The sequence below is a fragment of the Bos indicus genome, chromosome 23 (genome assembly GCF_029378745.1).
Source record: "Bos indicus isolate NIAB-ARS_2022 breed Sahiwal x Tharparkar chromosome 23, NIAB-ARS_B.indTharparkar_mat_pri_1.0, whole genome shotgun sequence".
NCBI classification, from domain to species: domain Eukaryota; kingdom Metazoa; phylum Chordata; class Mammalia; order Artiodactyla; family Bovidae; genus Bos; species Bos indicus.
Window position 1 is genome coordinate 8,590,198 of NC_091782.1, and position 21,929 is coordinate 8,612,126.

At 43.0% G+C, this 21,929-nt stretch overlaps 1 protein-coding gene across 2 annotated transcripts; it reads right to left on the bottom strand.

Moving 5' to 3' along the window:
* Window positions 1–11,484: 11,484 nt before the first annotated feature.
* LOC139178926 (rano class II histocompatibility antigen, A beta chain-like) lies at window positions 11,485–20,796 on the bottom strand. Of its 2 annotated transcripts, XM_070777795.1 has the most exons (6): window positions 19,813–20,795; window positions 15,725–15,994; window positions 13,303–13,584; window positions 12,647–12,757; window positions 12,367–12,394; window positions 11,485–11,811 (listed from the first exon to the last, which is right to left on the bottom strand). In XM_070777795.1, the coding sequence occupies exons 1-5, from the start codon at window positions 19,913–19,915 to the stop codon at window positions 12,381–12,383; spliced, it is 780 nt and encodes a 259-aa protein (XP_070633896.1). In that variant the 5' UTR covers window positions 19,916–20,795; the 3' UTR covers window positions 11,485–11,811; window positions 12,367–12,380. The 2 variants fall into 2 exon arrangements, 1 of the variants encoding a protein (XP_070633896.1); XR_011563333.1 differs by having other exon boundaries at window positions 12,367–12,757; window positions 19,813–20,796.
* Window positions 20,797–21,929: the final 1,133 nt, after the last annotated feature.

A 21,929-nucleotide genomic window follows, 5' to 3' on the forward strand; every position in this document is an offset into this window, starting at 1 on the left:
TCAGGAAGATCCCCTGGAGAATGGATAGGCTACCCACTCCAGTATTCTTGGGCTTCCCTGGTGGCTCAGATGGTAAAGAATCTGTGTGAAATGCAGGAGACCAACGTTCGAACCCTGGTTTGGGAAGAGTCCCTGGAGGAAGGCATGGCAACCCACTCCAGTATTCTTGCCTGGAGAATCCCATGGACAGAGGAGCCTGGTGGGTTACAGTCCATGGGGTCACAAAGAGTCAGAAACAACTGAGCAACTAAGCATATATATATGGGTTTCCCTGATGGCTCAGTGGTAAAGAATCCTCCTGCCAAGCAGGAGACACAGGTTCGATCCAATGGGTCAGAAAGACCCTCTGAAGAAAGAAATGGCAACTCCAAATACCAACTCCAGTATTCTTGCCTGGAAAATCCCATGGATGGAGGAGCCTGGCAGTTTAGAGTCCATGAGGGTCACAAAAAGTCAGACACAACTTAGTGACTAAAAAATAACAACAAATTTACATTTAACCTGGCTCTTGACAATAATTGCACAAAGCATTGGTCTTAAATCAGGTTCTCCTAAAAGCAGTCTAAGACAAGGGCTTTTGTAATTTTTCAGTGTGGTGACTCATCATAGCCATTTGTTCACAACCTCGTCATTTTTGCTGATGCACGCATGCATATCCCATTGCTCAGTGGTGTCCAACTCTTTGCAACCCCATGGACAGAAGCACAGCAGGCTCCCCTGTCCTTCAACTATCCCCTGGTGTTTGCTCAAACTCATGTCCATTGAGTCAGTGATATATCCAAACATCTTATCCTCTGTCACTCCCTTCACCTCCTGCCCTCAATCTTTCTAAGTATCAGGGTCTTTTCCAAGGAGTTGGCTGTTCGCATTAGGTGGCTAAAGTACTGGAGCTTCAGCATCAGTCCCTTATTAGGGTTGACTTCCTTTAGGATTGACTGGTTTGCTGTCCAAGGGATTCTCAAGAGTCTTTTCCAGCACCACAGTTTGAAAGCATCAATTCTTAGGTGCTCAGCCATCTTTATGGTCCAACTATCACATCCATACATGACTACTGGAAAAACCGTAACTCTGACTACATGGGTGTTTGTCAGCAAAGTGATGTCTCTGCTTTTTAATACACTGTCCAGGGTCATCTTAATTTCTGTCCATGGGATTACTCAGACAAGAATACTGGAGTGGGTTGCCATTTCCTCATCCAGGGGATCTTCCCGACCCAGCCATTGAACCTGCGTCTCCGGTGTCTCCTGCATTGGCAAGCAGATTCTTTGTTGCTGAGCCTCCTGGGAAGCCCTTTTCTGGAGATACACGTCTGGTAAATCCCTAGTCACCCCCACATGTCTCATCTGAAGGAGCACTGTGCTAGAGTTACTACCGTCACAGCTCCCTGGGGTTGAGGTAGACCTCCAAAACTTCACAAACAAGAAATTGTACAGTCTGTGCTCTCTTTTGCCTGGCTTCTTTCATCCACCGTGAGGCTTGTTGTTGCCTGTGAGTTTCATCCATGTTGCCTGTATGAATAATTCGCTCCTTGTTATTCTCTGAAGAAAGGAAATTTGTTGATTTCTGATTTTGCTGAGTGACTTCTTAGTTATTTTCTGTTTGGGGCTAATATAAATAACAAATAGTGGCTCTGAACATTTTTAATAAGTCATTTTATGGACATATGTTTATATTTCTTTAGGTAAGGATTTACAAGCAACATTGTTGTGTCATAGAATAAGTCTATCTTTCCAAAAAATAGCCAGACTTTTAAAGCACTGGTTGTACGCAAAAGGTGAGCATTTGGGTTACAAGACATCTTGACATTAGATAGTCTCCATTTTTTTTTTTAATTTAGCCATTTGTGTATGTGTAGTGATATCAATGGATTTAACTTGCTCTTCTATATAGAGTTCTATTTTACCACTTCAAGTAAAATGTTTTACAGCCATAAAGAGATGAAGAATGTGATTTTCTGGAATGAGAGGACAGAAATTGAGTGAAAGCAGGGAGAGGGACAGACGCCCTGTGGAAGAGTTACCCAGATTACTCTGTGCTTTTCTGGAAACTCCCGGCCCACAGCAGACTGAAAGGGAAAGTGTGGTAATGCTGGCTTCTCCTCAGTGAAACCAAAGCCGTGTCTGCAAGATACGACCATTCTCAGGCCAGTTGTCAGTCACTAAAAGAAGGAAGCCATAAAAATAGCTTAAAATAGTGCATAAAGAGACAGGCAAATCAGTGATTTCTCATTGAGAATCACACCTAAATGAACTGGTTGTGAGTTTGAGACCCAAGATTGACTAGACGTTGTTGTTGTTCTAAGTAGAAAACATCTACTGAACCCAAAAGTGGTTGATCTGCACATCACCTATTGTGTAACAATATCAGTTCAGTTCACTTCAGTTCAGTCGCTCAGTCGTGTCCGACTCTTTGCGACCCCATGAATTGCAGCACGCTAGGCCTCCCTGTCCATCACCAACTCCCGGAGTTCACTCAGACTCACGTCCATCGAGTTAGTGATGCCATCCAGCCATCTCATCCTCTGTCGTCCCCTTCTCCTCCTGCCCCCAATCCCTCCCAGCATCAGGGTCTTTTCCAATGAGTCAACTCTTCGCATGAGTTGGCCAAAGTACTGGAGTTTCAGTTTTAGCATCATTCCTTCCAAAGAAATCCCAGGGCTCATCTCCTTTAGAATGGACTGGTTGGATCTCCTTGCAGTCCAAGGGACTCTCAAGAGTCTTCTCCAACACCACAGTTCAAAAGCATCAATTCTTCGGTGCTCAGCTTTCTTCACAGTCCAACTTTCACATCCATGCATGACCACTGGAAAAACCATAGTCTTGACTAGACGGACCTTCGTTGGCAAAGTAACAATATCATCCCCCCTTATTTTTTATTGTAGAGGGTTCTATCTGGAAATAACTGATATTACTAAGAGAAATAAAGTATTTTTAAGGATTTGCTGTCCCATGTGTAGTGGGTTTTCAAACAATGTACCTCTTGACTTCTAATGCTTCTGTGCTGTGCTATAGACAGAAAGCACATTCACGGATAATCTTTTTTTTCTTCATTCTTTTTAAAAAACTTTTATTTTGTATTAGACTATAGTTGATTTACAATGTTCTGTGAGTTTCAGGTGTATAGCAAATTGATTCCATTATAAATATACACATATATATTCTTTTTCAAATTCTTTTCACATTCATGTTATTACAAAATATTGTGTAGAATTCCCTGTGCTACATGATAGGTCCTTGTTAGTTATCTATTTTATGTATAATAGTGTGTACATGTTCATTTCAAGCTCCTAATTCATCACTCCCACCCACCTTTCCCCTTTGATAACCATAAGTTTGTTTTCTATGTGAGTCTGCTTCTGTTTTGTAAATAAGTTCATTTGTATCATTTTTTTTCTGAGATTCCATCTATAATCATATCATATGATTTTTAAAAAATATTGGGAGTATAGTTGATTTACAATATCATGTTAGTTTCTGCTATACAGCAAAGTGATCCAGTTATACATATACATCCATCCATCCTTTTTTAGATTCTTTTCCCACATAGGCCATTCCAGAGTCCAGAGCAGAGTTCCTGTGCTATACAGCAGGTCCTTCTTAGTTACCTATTTTATATACAGCAGTGTGTGTGTGTCAGTCTCCATCTCTCAATTTATCCCTCACTTCTCCCCCTGGTAACCATAAATCTGTTTTCTACATCTGTGAGTCTGTTTCTGTTTTATGAATGAGTTCATTTGTACCACTTTTTTAGATTCCACATACAAGTGATTTGTTGTTCGGTCACTAAGTCGTGTCCGACTCTTTGCAACCCCATGGACTGCAGCACACTAGGCTTCCCTGTCCTTCACCAACTCCTGGAGTTTTTTCAAACTCATGTCCATTGAGTAGGTGATGTCGTCCAACCATCTTATCCTCTGTCACCCCCTTCTCCTCCTGCCCTCAGGCTTTCCCAGCATCAGTGTGTTTTCCAGTGAGTCGGCTCTGCATCAGGTGGCCAGAGTATTGGAGCTTCAGCTTCAGCATCAGCCCTTCCAATGAATATTCAGGCTCGATTTCCTTTAGAATTGACTGGTTGGATCTCCTTACAGTCCAAGGGACTCTCATGAGTCTTCTCCAACACCACAGTTTGAAAGCATCAGTTCTTCAGCACTCAGCTTTCTTTATAGTCCAACTCTCACATCCATAGGAGAAGGCAATGGCACCCAACTCCAGTACTCTTGCCTGGAGAATCCCATGGACGGAGGAGCCTGGTAGGCTCCTAAGAGTTAGCGACCCCCCTAAGAGTGGGGTTGCTAAGAGTTGGACACGACTGAGCGACTTCACTTTAGCTTTTCACTTTCATGCATTGGAGAAGGAAATGGCAACCCACTCCAGTGTTCTTGCCTGGAGAATCCCAGGGACGGGGGAGCCTGGTAGGCTGCCGTCTATGGGGTCACACAGAGTCTGACACGACTAAAGCAACTTAGCAGCAGCAGCAGCAGCTCACATCCATAAATGACTACTGGAAAAACCATAGCTTTGACTATATGGACCTTTGTCAGCAAAGTGATGTCTCTTGTTTGCATCATATAACACAAGTGATATCATATGATATTTATCTTTCTCTGGGTGACTTACCTCACTTAGTATAATCATACCCAGGTCCACATTCCTGGATGATCTTAAGTGTCATCTGGCTTTGGCTGATCAGAGGCATTCTAGAGAAGCTTGGACATGCTAACGGCTTTCTTTCCTGAAAAGACACCAGTGTGGGTGCGCTTTGTTTTTTGGCCACAGAATTAGGAGATATTGTCACTTCATGGCGTAAAGAGACAGGTGTCACAGTGGCTTCCTGTAGTCAGGACCTTCTGTAATGTGATGCTTCTGACTCAAGCTAGCTTCCCAGGTTGCCTGATTTGGTTCCACCTCGTGTCTTGCTGATTCTCTGAGCCATACTAAGCCTTCTAATAAACTCCATTCTGCTTAAAAGCATTTAAAGTAAATTTTGTTCCTCTGGGCTCTTCTTGTACAAACAGGCTATGTTTATTACTTGAACAGCTGGAGGTGTGGGGAGGGAAACTCCTTAGGCCAAATCAATGCCCGCTTCTGCCATAAATAAATGATAGTGCTGAGCGCCTACTATAGTGGAGCCTTACATTTAGGAATGCATGTTCACAATCACAACCCACTCCAGGGTTCTTGCCTGGAGAATCCCAGGGACGGGGGAGCCTCGTGGGCTGCCGTCTATGGGGTCGCACACAGTCGGACACGACTTAGCAGCAGCAGCATTCACAATTACTGTCTATGTCAGTGCTAATTTATTACCTTCATCAGAAGTAGACCTTGGCATCTCCACCTAAGGGCCAAGACCCTGCTTCTAAGTCTTTCCACCAATTCATCATCTTCATGGGCATTTTCTTTCAGGGTACCAAGTCCCAATGGATGACATATTGACTTCTTATTCATTTCTAGAGAGCCAGAACACTGGAGTTAGATGTACTCTGAATCATATAAAAATGTCAACTTTTGAGTACTGAAGAGGTTCTCTTGGAGAAGCCATCACTTTTTAACATGTTATCTGAGCTTAACAGAAATTAGATAAACACCATTTCCTCTTGTGTCTGGCACTAATAGCCCCAAAAGAGATACTTTGAATGAGAACTTCAAAACAGATGGATGATATGGGTTCAGGAACAAAACAAGTATAGCAGCTTGTAATGACATCTATTCACTAGTTTACTGGATATCTCTTTCAAAGAAGTAGAGAAAGAAAGAAGCTATAAAGGTCAGAAAGGAAGAGACAAACCTATTATTTTTAATACATTTTACCTGTGTACAAAAACTGTGTTTAGGGGCAATCAAAAAATTTTTCAAGATCACTTACAAGAGGGGCCCCCCACAGCAGTCCAGTGGGCCAGTGGTCTAGGGGCTTTCACGGTAAAGGGTGTGGGTTCAGCCTCTGGTTGGGCAAGTTCTGCATGCTGCTAGGGAATCAAAAAAAGTCACTTTTGAGGTTTATAAGAATTAAGCATGATTGCTGACTTTAAGATCTTGTATGATGAAGCAATTCTGTTCCTGTAGAGAACACAGTATGGAGACAACTTTTAAATCCCCTCAAACAGTACCATTTCCTGTTCATCAAAGAGAAATATGGGAAACACCAAAGTGACATGGGATGATAATGATGTAATCCTGCTGTATGAAGGCCTCTGTGTGTGTCGGTGTGCAAAAGTAGCCAAGACAATTCTGGAAAGAAAATCTAGAGTGGAAGAGGGAAGACATTCCAGATACCAAAGCACATGATAAAATTATAGTCATTAGAAGTGTGGTATTGGCACAAGAGTACAAATATACACCAAATATACACCCAAATAGAAAAGATTCCAGAGACAGATGAAGCCCTGAACCAGAGATCTCCATGAAGCCAACCATAAATATGTACCACGTGCCTATTCTGTATCAGGGACTATACTGGTATTGACAGGAAAGTGTGCACACCCTAAAAGGTGGGAATTATATGTTCTTCAGCAGCCTTGCTGATCTGAATTTTTTAAGATTGATTTCTTAGAGCATCCAGTATAACCCAAACAGATGAAGTGGAACAGTAGAAAGGCATATGATGAACTCAGAAATATGAACAAAGACCAAGTCACAGAGGATTTTGTTAGCCAACTGAGGAATCTAGATTTAATTTTAAGTACTGTAGGAAAACACTTGAGATATTTAGGCCTTATGTAGATGTGATGTGATTTAGCTTTTCAGAATATTTCTTATTGCTCTGTGGAAAGTAAATTGTAGGAATAGAGAAAGGAGTAGAGAAATGAGTGGGAGGCTGTTTCAATAATTCTGAAAAGAAATGACAGTGTCTTAAACAGGAAAGAATCAAATCTCTTCAATCCAATCCATCAAAAGCATAAATATAGATTATCTTTAAGAGGCCTACTTTCTGCTCATGGCCAAAAATCCAACATAACTAAGTTGAATAGTTTAAAAATTAAAGTACCTGCTCCATAAAGACATTGTTAGAAGTAAAATTAGACAAAAAGGGAACACTCAGGGTGAGATGTGACTACTGCCTAGGAGGAGCCAGGGAAAATCTGTGTGAGGGGATAGAATGACCACTTAGGAACCTTACAAATGTGATGTAATTCTTTCCTAATAAAGGTCTAAATGCCTCTCATTTGAAAGTTTTTCACTAGAATGTAACCTGGGAAGATGGATCAGAGGAATCTGTCTCTTTGTCATCCTTTCCTGCTCATTCACAGGAGGAAAGGATAGATAAACTGAGGACCTGGGGCTGCAGTTGAAATACTTGAAGTCGTAGCAAAAAGAGAGATAAGCTACAGTAATTGAGCCTGCATTTCAGGATCTCGATTCATCAAGAATTCAGTTTTATCAGTAGTTACTGCCTAACAGATTCCCCCATTAGGGTTTCATAATACACCACACAAAATGATAAATTATTGCAAAAATTCCCAGAAAAACTACAAAGTCACAGTCATCAAGACAGTATGGTACTGGTACAAAGACAGAAATATAGATCAATGGAACAAAATAGAAAGCCCAGAGATAAATCCACACACCTACGGACACCTTATCTTTGACAAAGGAGGCAAGAATATACAGTGGAGAAAAGACAATCTCTTTAACAAGTGGTGCTGGGGAAACTGGTCAACCACTTGTGAAAGAATGAAACTAGAACACTTTCTAACACCATACACAAAAATAAACTCAAAATGTTTTAAAGATCTAAACATACGACCAGAAAATATAAAACTCCTAGAGGAGAACATAGGCAAAACACTCTCTGACATAAATCATAGCAGGACCCTCTATGACCCACCTCCCAGAATATTGGAAAAAAAGCAAAAATAAATAAATGGGACCTAATTAAAATTAAAAGCTTCTGCACAACAAAGGAAACTATAAGCAAGGTGAAAAGATAGCCTTCAGAATGGGAGAAAATAATAGCAAATGAAGCAATGGACAAAGAATTAATCTAAAAAATATACAAGCAACTCCTACAGCTCAATTCCAGAAAAATAAACGACCCAATCAAAGAATGGCCCAAAGAACTAAACAGACATTTCTCCAAAGAAGACATACAGATGGCTAACAAACACATGAAAAGATGCTCAACATCACTCATTATCAAAAAAATGCAAATCAAAACCACAATGAGGTACCATCTCACGCTGGTCAGAATGGCTGCTATCCAAAAGTCTACAAGCAATAAATGCTGGAGAGGGCGTGGAGAAAAGGGAACCTTCTTACACTGTTGGTGGGAATGCAAACTAGTACAGCCACTATGGAGAACAGTGTGGAGATTCCTTAAAAAACTGGAAATAGAACTGCATTATGACCCAGCAATCCCACTGCTGGGCATACACACCAAGGAAACCAGAATTGAAAGAGACACGTGTACCCCAATGTTCATCGCAGCACTGTTTATAACAGCCAGGACATGGAAGCAACCTAGATGTCCATCAGCAGATGAATGGATAAGAAAGCTGTGGTACATATACATGATGGAGTATTATTCAGCCATTAAAAAGAATACATTTGAATCAGTTCTAATGAGGTGGATGAAACTGGAGCCCATTATACAGAGTGAAGTAAGCCAGAAAGAAAAACACCAATACAGTATACCAACGCACATACATGGAATTTAGAAAGATGGTAACAATAACCCCGTATGCAAGACAGCAAAAGAGACACAGATGTATAGAACAGTCTTTTGGACTCTGTGGGAGAGGGTGAGGGTGGGATGATTCTGGAGAATGGCATTGAAACATGTATAATATCATATGTGAAACGAATCGCCAGTCCAGGTTTCATGCATGAGACAGGGTGCTCAGGGCTGGTGCACTGGGATGACCCAGAGGGATGGGATGGGGAAGGAGGTGGGAAGAGGGTTCAGGATGGGGAACACGTGTACACCCATGGCAGATTCATGTCAATGTATGGCAAAACCAATACAATATTGTAAAGTAACTAGCCTCCAATTAAAATAAATAAATTTATACTTAAAAAATAAAGAAAGGTTATGAAAAAACAAGAAAGAAGTGAGAGAAAAAAAATTCCCAGTGGAAAAAAAAAAAGAATTAGGGATTTTGCATTGAGTGGAATAACTGCATAAGTTCAAATATGAAGTTGTCTTCTATGAAATTCTGCATCTTTTTTAATGCACTATTAAAAACACACACATAAGCTTAAAAGTTAAAAATTTCTAAATGTTATGTTAAATCTATCTAAAGATTGTTCGTTTTATAGCAGAAGAATGTCAATGAAAGCTTACTATGTAGAGTAGATGAATAATTCTTCAGAATGGTAGACCGAGATAGTATCCTTAATTTATTTCCAAATCATTAAAAAAAAAAAAAAAAAAGCCTTGGGTAAATTTAAAAAAAAAAGAATTTTACATGCCTAAGATAGTCCTCAGCATCCAGAGTGCCCACACAAGGCCACATGCCCCTTTAAACCCACCAAAATGAAGAGGATTTCTGAAGTGTGTGACACAGAAGAGCCCCATCCTGGGCCATCTCACAGAGGGGCCAGGTAGGACTGGGGCAGTGTAGACCCTCCTCAGGAGCAGAGCCAGGGTTCAGCCAGATTCTGTGACCTGTGATGCTCCTCCGCCAGCTCAGTGAGTTGGACGCACTCTGAACCTTTCACTCATTTGATGATTATAGTCTTGTTGTGGTTACGCTATCATTTCTTCCTGTATTAATAGGGGGTGAACTTATCATTTCACCACAGCTTTTGGACCACTAAGAGCCCTATCCATGGTAGAAAAAGAAGTTTACATCATCAGAGATCCTAGATTTGGAGGTCAATGTGATCTGGTATTTCTCCCTTTAGAATAGGAAAGTAAAGCATTGGTTGTATACGGACTACATAAATTCTACATAGAGGAAACAGCTTCTGAATTTTTTTTTTCAAACAGAAAAGCAGAGACAGAGAAACTTCAGGTATCAAAGTTTTGCATAATGGATGGTGGTGGTGAAAGTGTTGCTTATCCATCCAGTCTTACTCTTTTCCACCCTTGGTTTGGGAAAGGAAAAAAAGTCTCCATCTATGACAGAGAATTGAGTTCAAGCCCAAAGCCTGGTCAGTCAGAGTCCCTCATACCTAGACTTCATCTAGATCATTAAATTGAACTCAACATAATGGTCTTTTGTCGTTTGGGTGATGGGCTGAAAATTTGAGATGGCTGTATTACTAGCCATGTGGAAAATGTTTGATTCCCATAGGAGAAAATAAGAGACACAAACAGGGAAGAGCAGAACTCAAGAGACGTACACAGAGCGTGAGCCAGAGAAAGCAAGGAACCCGTATCCCAAAACAGAAGTTGAGGCAGAGAGAAGCAGAGAGACAAACAATATCAAGAGAGAATGTACACAGAAAGATAACGGGCAGAGAGAATGACAGAAAGAGAAAGACTGACAGTCAGGCACGTGAGCCAGCAGAGTGAGGCGTGCAGAGGTGGACGGGAGAGATTCTGAGAGGCGGGCACAGCAAGTGAAGAAACACACGCGTGAGGCAGAGAGAAAGAAGAGGTAGCAACAGAGAAAGAGAAACACTCAAAGCTGAAACATGGATAGAAGAAACAAAGCACTCACAGAGACAGAAAGACAGGAAAACCCACGAATAGATTAACAGGGAAAGAAAGGGTCCTTCAGACAGATGGCAAGAGAGAAATGGAGAGAAAGACAGAAAGAGGAAAACAGAGATATAGATGGAGAGAGCTACAGAGAGGTACGCTGAGAGGAGAGACTGAGGCAGAAGGCAGGGAGAGGGCCCAGAGATGGGCTAAGAGAGAGGGGGGATGGTCTCACTGACGCCCTGGGATCCAGGCATTTTTCTGAAGTCAAATCCGAACACGAACTTTTCAATTACATGAAACCCCCAAATGAATGTTTTCCGTTAGGCTGATTTTAGGAGAGTTTTCATCATATGCACTGGAAAAAAATACTTGCTAATAAAAGCTTCCACTGTTGATTATACATTCCGATAGTTTGGATTCAATGAGCAATAATTTTATTGATCTTTTGCCCCAGGGAGACAGTGCACTTGACAGAAGATATTTGCTATCAGTTTGATTCATCACATTGGGCATTGGGTCCATGAAGGGACCAAACCGTTTCACTTACACAAATATATAAAAACCTGTCAGACTGTAGTAGAAGCCAGAAAAGTCTGCTGCACACAATCCCAGCTTCCGGGACCCACAGACGATGGAAAACTGAATTTACTTCACACCTCACTTCATGTTGTTACGTGATACCTGAATTAGACCAAGGATGGGGACCCATGACTTTCTAGTCTCCTTGCCTGGATCTGACCTTCTTGGGGACATAACTGAACTTGAGAATCTGACCTTTTCTTTGTCAGTGTTTCCCCAGGACCACCACTCAATAAGAATTCCACCATCACACTCAATAAGAATTGGGAACACAAGGGATACACAAATCTATTTAATTTTGAAAACTATTTGATGGACAGATAAGAGTCTGACACTGAATTCACGGGCAGTCTTCAGACGAGAACGAGATCAGAAATGCCTGTTGAGGGCATTTATGGTTCAAACAGACTCAGCAGGCAGCTCAGAGAGCCAAAGAGGAGAGCCGAGTCACGGGCAGAAATCCAGGAAAAATCGAAACAAAAAGAGCACATGACAGCTGCTTCTGGGTCACCGGGAGTCAGGTCCTGATGGATGATGTGGGCGGAGCTGGCTTGTTCACAGGTCCTGAGAGAAGGGAGGCAGGAACCACGGAGAAGAATCGCAGGACAAGATCAGAGAAGAGTCATGACAGACCCCAGGAAGAAGAACCTGGAGGACAGACGCAGGACTCATAAGTCACACCCACCCCTGAAGCAGACTCAGCCCTAGCCCCTCTGGCTCCCTTGGGGACACTGAGATTAATCTCGTCTAACATCTGCTCTTCACTATGTCTCCTGGAACTAAGGAAGGACCATATTCTACCAAAGTGAACACACATCTTCAGCTTGAAGGGCCACGAGGCCAGCTTCTGAGCACAGGTCATGGACTATCAGATAGGTGAAAACTGTGGGTCCTACCCTTTCTCCTACGGGAAAGTTCAGGAGTACTTCCTGTCATGGTGGAGTCTGGGGCATCATTCAGACACTCCTGAATGGCTGATAGGAAAGGCTGGGTCCTCTTCTGGAGAAACCACTTCTGAGGTCTCCTGCAGAGACTGCACAGAAGGTTCCAGACTTTTCCTTGACCGCAACTCACATGAGTGAATGTGGTGTGGACCAAGAAAGGAATAACAGAGGCAGGTGACAGAGTCCAGACCAACCCGCTCCACAACTTTTTCTATCTTGTGTGTGTCATTGTTCCGGACCAGAAGGGGAGGGGTCTTACCTGTGGATGAGGCCTCAGGATTGGCTAGCTGGAAGGAAGGGAAATAAAAACTCATTCACCCGGCTGGTGAGAAAATAACATCTCTCTTTATCTCAGCCTCCGAAAGGAAATGAGGGGGGCAGTTCCAGAGCGTTCTTTGCTCCCACCCACATACAATAAGGATTCAACTGCCACAAAAGAAGATCACCCCAACGTCACTGAGACAGTCACTAGAGAAGGATCAACAGAGGCTTTTCAGCCCAGCACCTGTCTTCCCCCTTTTTCTCCCAAGGCGCCTTACCTCTCTTATCCCAAAAGTGGACAAAAAGGCCCACACCAAGGAAGATCAGCCCCAGCACAAAACCTCCAATTCCGCTCTGCATCTTGCTCTGGGCTGATTCAGACTGTGCCCCTGGAAGTAAAAGCCCTCACGTCAGTGTCCCCACGGCCCACAGCATCCTCGTCTGGAAGCCTGGAGTCTGGTTGTGTGTATAAGAGACAGAGGGGATCAGAAACCAGACAGAAGAGGGGAGGGCAGGCAAAGATCCCGGGGGGCTCTGATGGATGGTGGGGGGAGGCTGGTAGCCCCAAGGAGGCATGTCCATCTGTTTGTCTGTCCTCCACGGGTCACTTCAGATACCAGCCTCTACGTCAAAGCCCAGAGCTTGAACACTTCAGAAGGCACATTACTCAGGCTGAACTGCAGCCTGGAGGAGAGGGGAGAGGGGTCCGGTCGTGTGAAGGGACCACCATCACATCTTGAGGGGGGGAAATGAGATAAGGACTCAACAGATGATACTGGGATCTAGTCCTCGGTCACTTCCAGCCCAGAAATTGTATCAGGGAGTTACATAGGACACGAGGGATGAAGACGGACTCCACCCCCACCAGACCCAGCGCTCTCCCTGAACTTTTTCTTTCCTGTCGGGTCCGTAGGGTCAGTGAAGCGGCCCTTACGCCATTCTACTGTGATGGGGCTCTGGAGGCTGGGGTGGTCCACGTGGCAAACGTAGACGTCTCCAAGCTGTGGAACTGTCTCTAGCATCACGTGAATCTGGTAGGTCCAGTCCCCATTCTGAGTAAGAGGTGTGAACCCAACTCCAGCTGTCTGCTCCTGTTGATTCCGGAACCATTTGACTTTAACTTGGCGAGGGTAGAAATCTGTCACTGAACAGACCAGCAGATTATGGTGGTTCAGGGCCTCTGTACTGGCTGGAGAGACAGTCACTGTAGGCTCCACTAGGAGGAAACGAGACAAAATTAGAGAATGAGGCGACAAAGAAATTCTTACCAGGGGCTGCGGTCTGTCCTTAGAAACTACAGTAGACCAGATAACAGGTATACCACCACCTCTGCTGCTGCTGCTAAGTCGCTTCAATCGTGTCTGACTCTGTGCGACCCCATAGATGGCAGCCCACCAGGCTCCTCCGTCCCTGGGATTCTCCAGGCAAGAACACTGGAGTGGGTTGCCATTTCCTTCTCCAATGCATGAAAGTGAAAAGCGAAAGTGAAGTCACTCAGTTGTGTCTGACTCTTGGCGACCCCGTGGACTGCAGCCTACAGGCTCCTCCATCCATGGGATTTTCCAGGCAAGAGTCCTGGAGTGGGGTGCCGTTGCCTTATCCGACCACCACCTCTAACCAGAGGCAATTACTATTCTAATTTCCAACACCATAGATTAATCTTACATGTTTGTAATTTAATGTAAATGGAACATTACCATATGTGCTATTTTGTTTCTGGCTTCTGTATCTCAACATAATTTCTATGAGATCCATCCACGTAATGGTTTCCCGTTCCTTTCATTGCTGCATAGCATTCTATTGTATGGTTATAACTCAGTTCATTTGTCCATTCGCTTGTTTCTTTTTTTAACATTTTATTTATGTATTTGGCTGCATCAAGTCTTAGCTGTGGCAGGGGAGTCTTCATTACAGCATGGATATTTTGTTTGGCACATGGGTTTAGTTGCTACACGGCATGTGGAATCCTAGTTCTCTGGCCAAGAACCCCACTAGCCCTGCACTGGAAGGTGTGGGTGACCCCACTATCCCTGACCGCTAGGGAAATCCCTCTTTATTTCTTTTTATTGCTGAGTAGTAGTCTATTATATAGCTATGCCTCAATTTGTTTCTTGACAAAAAGTTGGGTTGTTTTCAGGCTTTGTTATAAATAATGCTCTCTTAACATGCTTGCATACACACACACAAAGATAACAAATATTTGTCGCCTATTAGAATTCCAGCTCTGGGTTTATTTAGCTTATATGCTAGCCTACTTTGTAAGAGAAGAATACCTTTGTTTAGCAATCATTGGTTTCTTGAACAAGATCATTTATGTGAAAGGTCTTTGTAACACAGACTGGATAATTTTTGCTGAAGTAGGGTTGATATTACTGAAGTACCATTGATATTTTTATTGAAGTATAGTTGATTTTTTTGGAGAAGGAAATGGCAACCCACTCCAGTATTTTTGCCTGGAGATGTTCGTGGACAGAGGAGCCTGGGGGGCTACAGTCCATGGGGTCGCAAGAGCCAGACACGATTTAGCAACTAAACCACCACATAGTTGATTTACAATGTGTTCATTTCTGCTGTGCAGCCAAGTGACTCAATTATATATGTGTACACATATAGACTCTCTTCATATTCTTTCCCATTGTGGTTCATCACAGGATACTGAACATCATTCCCTGTGCTCTACAGCAGGACTTTGTTGTTCATCCATCCGGTATATGATAGCTTGCATCTGCTACTAGACGGGATAACGTTTAAACTGTATATACCTACCATACATGCGCACGGGTACATATATGCCGAGTGTGCTGTGCTCACAGCTGGAGGACCAAGGCCAGCTCCACCCAGCTGCCCCAGCAAAGCTGACAGAAGCACTGCTCTTGAGGTTGGGACTAAAAGGATGAGAGATTTCAATAGAGAAAGAAAGGGAAGGTGGAGAAAAGGAGAGCATTTTAAGGAGGAGGAATTACTTCTGCGAGGGTAAGGATGAAGGAAGTACACAAGACTCAGATGCTGTAGGAAGGTGTGGAGCCTAGGAGATGAGAGGGACTCAGAAGCCCCACCAGATACGGCCAGGGCTTGGGACATTCGAAGGATTGCAGTTGCCAGTCACTGTTCCCAATGCGTCTCACGTCTCCTGCATTGGCAGGTGGGTTCTTTACCAATACCGCCACCAAGAAAGCCCCCAATGATTTTCACACCCTCCCAAGTCTGCCCTGCCAGATCTTCCAACATTTTTCCTCCTTAGAGATTGACACCCCTCCTGGTCCCCCCAAGATGCTGGGAAACCACAAAAGCCCACTTTCCTGCGTCCTTCCCCACAAGGCTCTGTGTGAAGGCATCTCGGCCCGTCCTAAGCCCACCTCTCCGCTGGACAGTGAAGCCGGCCGTCTCTTTGTAGTTGTGTCTACACAGCGTGTCCACGTAGGCCCGAAACTCCGCCAGGAGGTCCTTCTGGGTGTTCCAGATCTCCGCACACACCCGGCCCAGCTCTGTAACAGCCACAAACTCGCCCAGGTCACTGTCAAAGTGCAGGATCTCTTCCTTGTTGTAGATCTGTCTGGCCACAAGCCTCACGTGCTCTGTCCCGTTGGTGAAGTAGCACATGCCTTTAAACTGGTACACGAAATTCTCTGCGGGAGAGCCCGTGGAGTGAGATTTAGTTCAGCCTTGCATCCCAACCAGCCACTTGTCTTAGGGAGGCATGGACAACAGAAGGGAAATACCAAAGGATTAAATAAAATCTGCTCTCAACCCTCAGAGTTGTATCCCCGGGAAAAATTTAGATGAAGCTAGACCATTCTTCACACCCTGTACAAACTAAATCTGGATGAATTAAAGCTCTGAGTATGAAATGCAATCCTACCAATACATTAGAGATGAAATCTGAGAACATCTTCATGACTCTGGAAGTATAAAGGATTTCTTAAGCAAATCATGAAAATGACAAGCCATAAAGAAGAAATTATTAATCAACTTCATTAGAATAACAGCTTCTGCTCATCAAAAGATATCTTAAGAGAATAAAGAAGACAAGCCAGGAAGCGCCAACAAATATTGGCAAAGCATGTGGTGACCATGTGCTTGGTTTGGAGTATAGTATTTTTTTTATTTCTTAAAAACAAATAAGACAGATACTATAATAGAAAAAGAAAGGAGAAATGTCAAAATAGGTACTACAATAAAGACTAAACACAAGTAGAGAATAAACAGAGGCAGAGTTGCCCATGCTCATTAAAATCAAAGACATTCAAGTTAAAAACACAGTGAAATACAGACAGTGCCTTTGGGAGGGGAGGAATGGAGTGGGAGTTTGGGATGAGCAGATGCAAACTGTTATGTAAGAATGGACAGACAATAAGTTCCTACTGTCCAGCACAGGGAACTGTATTAAATGTCCCTGATAAACCATAGTGGAACAGAATAATTTTTTAAAAGAATGTATATATATGTATAACTAAATCATTTTGCTGTACAGCAGAAATTAACACAACATTAAATCAACTACACTTCAAAAGAAAAATACAGTGAAATACGACTCTATATCTGCTGCTGCTGCTGCTGCTAAGTCGCTTCAGTCGTGTCCGGCTCTGTGCGACCCCAGAGACGGCAGCCCACCAGGCTCCCCCACCCCTGGGATTCTCCAAGCAAGAACACTGGAGTGGGTTGCCATTTCCTTCTCCAATGCATGAAAGTGAAAAGCAAAAGTGAAGTCGCTCAGTCGTGTCTGACTCTTTGCAACCCCATGGACTGCAGCCTACCAGTCTCCTCCATCCATGGGATTTTCCAGGCAAGAGTACTGGAGTGGGGTGCCATCACCTTCTCTGAACTCTATATCTACCAGATATGAAAGCATAACATCTAAAATATCAAAAGTGCCAAGAACTGGGTTCTTTTTATAAGAAGCAATCAATTTGAATAACTTTTGCATATTCTGTTGTAAAGATACATATTCCATTTTGAACCTCCAATTCCATTCTAAATATATAGCCGAAGAAAAAGCAGGCTCATAGGCTTCAGGATACACAGGGGGAAAAGTAGAAGCAATCCAAAGGTGCGCATGGAAATGGTAAGTACATGAAGGCTTCGACCAGGTGGTTGGCAGTGGAGGGTGTGACAAGTGTCTGGACAGGGGCTCATTTTGGAGGTAGAGCTAGCAGATTGGACTTGGGATCCTACAGTGAAGAAAGACTCAAGAATATCTCCCAGCCTCAGGGCCTGAACGTCTGGGTGGGATGGTGGTGGTATTTAGAAAGAGGAGAAAATCTGGGAGAGAAAGAAGTTTAGTGGAGAAAGTCCACAGTCCATTTGTCCTTGTTAAGCTTGCATGTCCTGTGAGACAGCAAGCAGAGATAAGCTTGGCAATTAACATATATATTTGCCATTGCACGGAGAAAAATCTGGACAGTTATCACCTAACTGATAAAGGGATTCTCTCCAGGAAGTGGAATTGGGGGTGGGGGAAGGGGAGACGAAGGGGAAAGAAGTTACTTCTACTTTTGACTTCATATTAATAAGGTTTGAAATTGTTACAATGAATATGTGCTACCTTTGAAATTCAAATAAAAGAAAAAAAAAGAATGGGTAAGTACATTGTAGCACACTCATAACATGGAATCTCCTACACAACAATGAAAACAGGTTGATGACTGTTACATGAAAGATCTATGACAGATCTCAAACATTATCCTGAGAAGTGAGACAATCCATTCATGGAACAGATGCAACTAGAGCTTATCATACTAAATGAAGTGAGTCTGAAGGAGAAAGACAAATATAATACGATATCACTTAAACGTGGAATCTAAAATACGGCACAAACAAACCTGTCTCCAAAACAGAAACAGAGCCACGGACACAGAGAACAGGTGTGTGGTTTCTAGCAGCTTGTGGGGAAGGAGAGGATGGACTGGGAGTTTGGGGGTGGAAACTAGTACATTCAGAATGGATAAACAACAGGGTCCTACTGTAGAGCACACGGAACTCTATTCAGCATCCCGTGATACACCCTAATGGAAAAGAACAAAAAAAGAATGTGTGTAAATGTGACTCAGCAAATGAGTCACTTTGCTGTACAGCAGAAATTGGCACAACACTGTAAACCAACTATTCTTCAACAAAAAACAGTTTGGTAACAATAAAAAATTTGTAGTAACATTTAAAGAAGGAAATAACTAATGTATACTGTTTAAGGATATGTTCATATATGTCCAAACCACGAAGAAAAGCAGTAATATTAAGATTATAAGAGTCATAATAGAGCTGACTTCTGGAAATTAGAAGTGGGTGTGATTGGGAAGACAGACGTGGGGGTCTTTTGGGGTGCTGGGCATAGTCATTTCAGACCTGGTTGTTGGTTTTTTGGATATTTCTGTATCACTTTTATTAAACTTTCCATATATGTTTTGCATAATGTCTGCGTTATACAAATAATGTTGTATTCCAAAATAAGCAATGTTTAAAAATAAACAGCGGCTAGTAACACTTACCCCAGAGTCATCTGTGTGCGCGTGTTTGTGTTTTAGAAAGATGTGTATAATGTATTACTACGGGGTTTGGAAATTTGTGCGTGCGCTGCTGCTGCTAAGTTGCTTCAGTCGTGTCCGACTCTGTGCAACCCCATAGACAGCAGCCCACCAGGCTCCCCCGTCCCTGGGATTCTCCAGGCAAGAACACTGGAGGGGGTTGCCATCTCCCTCTCCAATGCATGAAAGTGAAAAGTGAAAGTGAAGTCGCTCAGTCATGTCCAACTCTTAGCGACCCCATGGACTGTAGCCTACCAGGCTCCTCCGTCCATGGGATTTTCCAGGAGAGAGTACTGGAGAGCGCAGTAAATGTTAATTCTCTTCTTTTCTCAGTAGTCTCCCAGCCCTATTCCACAGCAACAGGGATTCAGGGTTGTACATAAACTCAGAATTAGTGACAATCGTTGCCTGGACCCTTCCCATTTCTCCTCTCAGACCTGACAAAGGGCCTGAGGACCTGCAGCTCACACTCAAGGAGCTCACCCTCTTCAGAGAGTGAAGCTGCAGAGACTAAAGCTGTCTCGAATTTCTCCAACCTTCAGTCAGAGCGGACATAAACACCCCTCACCCCAAAGAGTTACCTAGGACAGTAAATCCTTGCCACTGACTCTCTGAGCAGTCTTAACACTTCTTGTTTTGCCTGGCCTCTGGTGTAGAAATGGACTTTCTCTTTTTCTGCCGGAACTCTGCGATCCCAAAATCTTTTCCCTGAGAGACACTAGCCTTCCTCCAAATGCAGAGGTTGAAAAAAGGAACCTAGCAACATTCTTTTTTCTGAAGAGGAGAACCCTGGACCTTGATAGAAGCTCTTCTAAATTCTCCCTGCGATTTGGCCAGAGTGCACTGCATCCAACCCTAAACCAAACAGACATCGGAGGTTAATTCCCAGATTGGAGAGCTCTGAAAAGCAGCCGTCGAGCACTTACTCGGAGAGTCTCTGCAGTGAGCCTCGGGGATCCTCAGCACCAGGAACACAGCCATCACCATTCCAGCCACAGTCCCGGGGTTCCTGGGGATGGTCACCCTCATCTTTCCAGCCTTGAAACAGAAATGGTGTAAGGGAAGCTCTGGCAGTCACCGCAGCTGCTACCAACGGACCCGACGCTTCACTTTGCAGAGCAGGAAAATGAGGAAACCTGTGAACTTTAGGATTGGACAGCGCCTAGGCGAAAGGCCAATCAATCCGGTGACTTGGGATCTCATTTGTCTCTGGGTGAACACCTTCAAAGAAAGTTCTCCATTCAAAAAGTATTCATACACCGTTGATAGGTACCCATCACTAGGTCATCACCAAAACCCACTGAACTGGGTCGCTGAAAATGTGTTTGGAGACTTTAGGAACCAGAAAAGGAAAGTGAATTGGCGTATTTCTTCTTGGGACATTTTTTCAACTTTTCTGGTTCTCATATTCAAGGTTTGACTGTATGGAGGTAGAAAGAAATGAAATGATATTCCTTGGAAAAGAAGATAATTGTCTAAAAGCTGTTCACTACCTTCCTTGACTTATGAGACACCATGAGATATGACATAAAACAACAGATTTTGAGGAAAATGTACTTGTATCAAAAGGATGAACTCTGTAACTGTATAGCTCAGGGAAATTCTACTCAATGCTCTGTGGTGATCTAAATGGGAAGGAACCCCAAAAAAGGGGATAAATGAATATGTATGGCTGATTCACTTTGCTGTACAGTAGAAACTAACGCAGCATCATAAAGCAACCATACTCCAATAAAAATTAATTTTTAAAAATAATAGAATAAAACATAGAAAAAAGGTTTTAAATTTTTCAAAATTAAGAAGAAGACAAACTATCTAATGAGGACTTGCAAATGAATTATAACATAATTTCATACAAGAAGTATTATGCTACCACTGAAAATTATAATGTAGAGTTATTTGACATGCTGTAGAGTAAAAGAAATCTACAACAAATAGACTCTGTGACCTTCAACAAATTATATAATCTCTAGTAGAGATCTTTTTTTTGAAGTAGTATTGGTTGATAACATTATGTAAGTTCTCGCCTAAACCCCATCCACAGACCCACCACCACTCACCCCACAGCCCACTGGGGAAGCAGAGACATCCGTACGCTGCCTGTCCCTGGGGGCCATACAGGAGCCACTCTACCCTGGAGGCAGAGCCTCGTTTACTGAACCACCAGGGAAGTCCCCAGCCTTTGTTCGTACACTTTTTGATGATGGCCACACTGATCAGTGTGAGGTGATACTTCATTGTAGTTTTGATTTCCAATTCTCTGATGATTAATGACGCTGAGCATCTTTTCATCTACTTTTTGGCCATCTGTATGTCTTCTTTGGAGCAAGAAAATATTTTGATTCTGGGTAGTCCTTGTAATGATCCTGTTTGGCAACGAGTATAGACAGAGGGGCTTTCCTGATGATTCAGATGATAAAGAATCTGCCTACAAGGCGGGAGACCCAGGTCGGGAAGATCCCCCGGAGAAGGGATTGGCTACCCACTCCAGTGCTCTTATCTGGAGAGTTTCATGGATGGAGGAGCCTGGTGGGCTACAGTCCACGGGGTTGCAAAGAGTCGGACATGACCGAGCAACTAACACACTTTCATAGACAGATGTGGACCTGGAAATAAAGACTGAGAAGGAAAAGCAGTGGATATGGACTGGAGGAGTGGAGAACAGTCAAGAGAGACTCCTCTGGTGAGCACATCTATGAAAGGCCAGTTTTATGAGTTTCGGAAGTTTGTTGAGGACAAGCACTAACTTCTTTTGCCAGCATCTCAGAATCTTTGCTCTATGGGTAGACTTCAGTGTCACCATCAGAATCTTCTCCTATCGGAGAACCCAATGTCTTGTTTTGTATCTAATCTGGAAACCAAGAATTATGATGAAATTGTTCTGTGATTTTATTTCTGCCAACCTCAGCAATCTTAGGTATTCTCCAAACCACTGTCTCCTTTCCTGGTGGTTTAGTCATTAAGTCGTGATCGTCTTCATTAGCATCTACTAATTAATCAATTTCTTTGCAATATTTTTGAAGTTTGCACATTTTTCACCCAT

Bases quoted from the DNA above. Each gene is read 5' to 3' on its own strand.
- LOC139178926 (XM_070777795.1), bottom strand. From the start codon at position 19,915: ATGAGGGTGACCATCCCCAGGAACCCCGGGACTGTGGCTGGAATGGTG. The intron at 15,995-19,812 runs GTAAGTGCTCGA...GCTCTCCCGCAG, and splicing joins TCACTGCAGAGACTCTCCGA to AGAATTTCGTGTACCAGTTT. The intron at 12,758-13,302 runs GTAAGGGCCGCT...TTTTACTTCCAG, and splicing joins CCCCATCACAGTAGAATGGC to GGGCACAGTCTGAATCAGCC.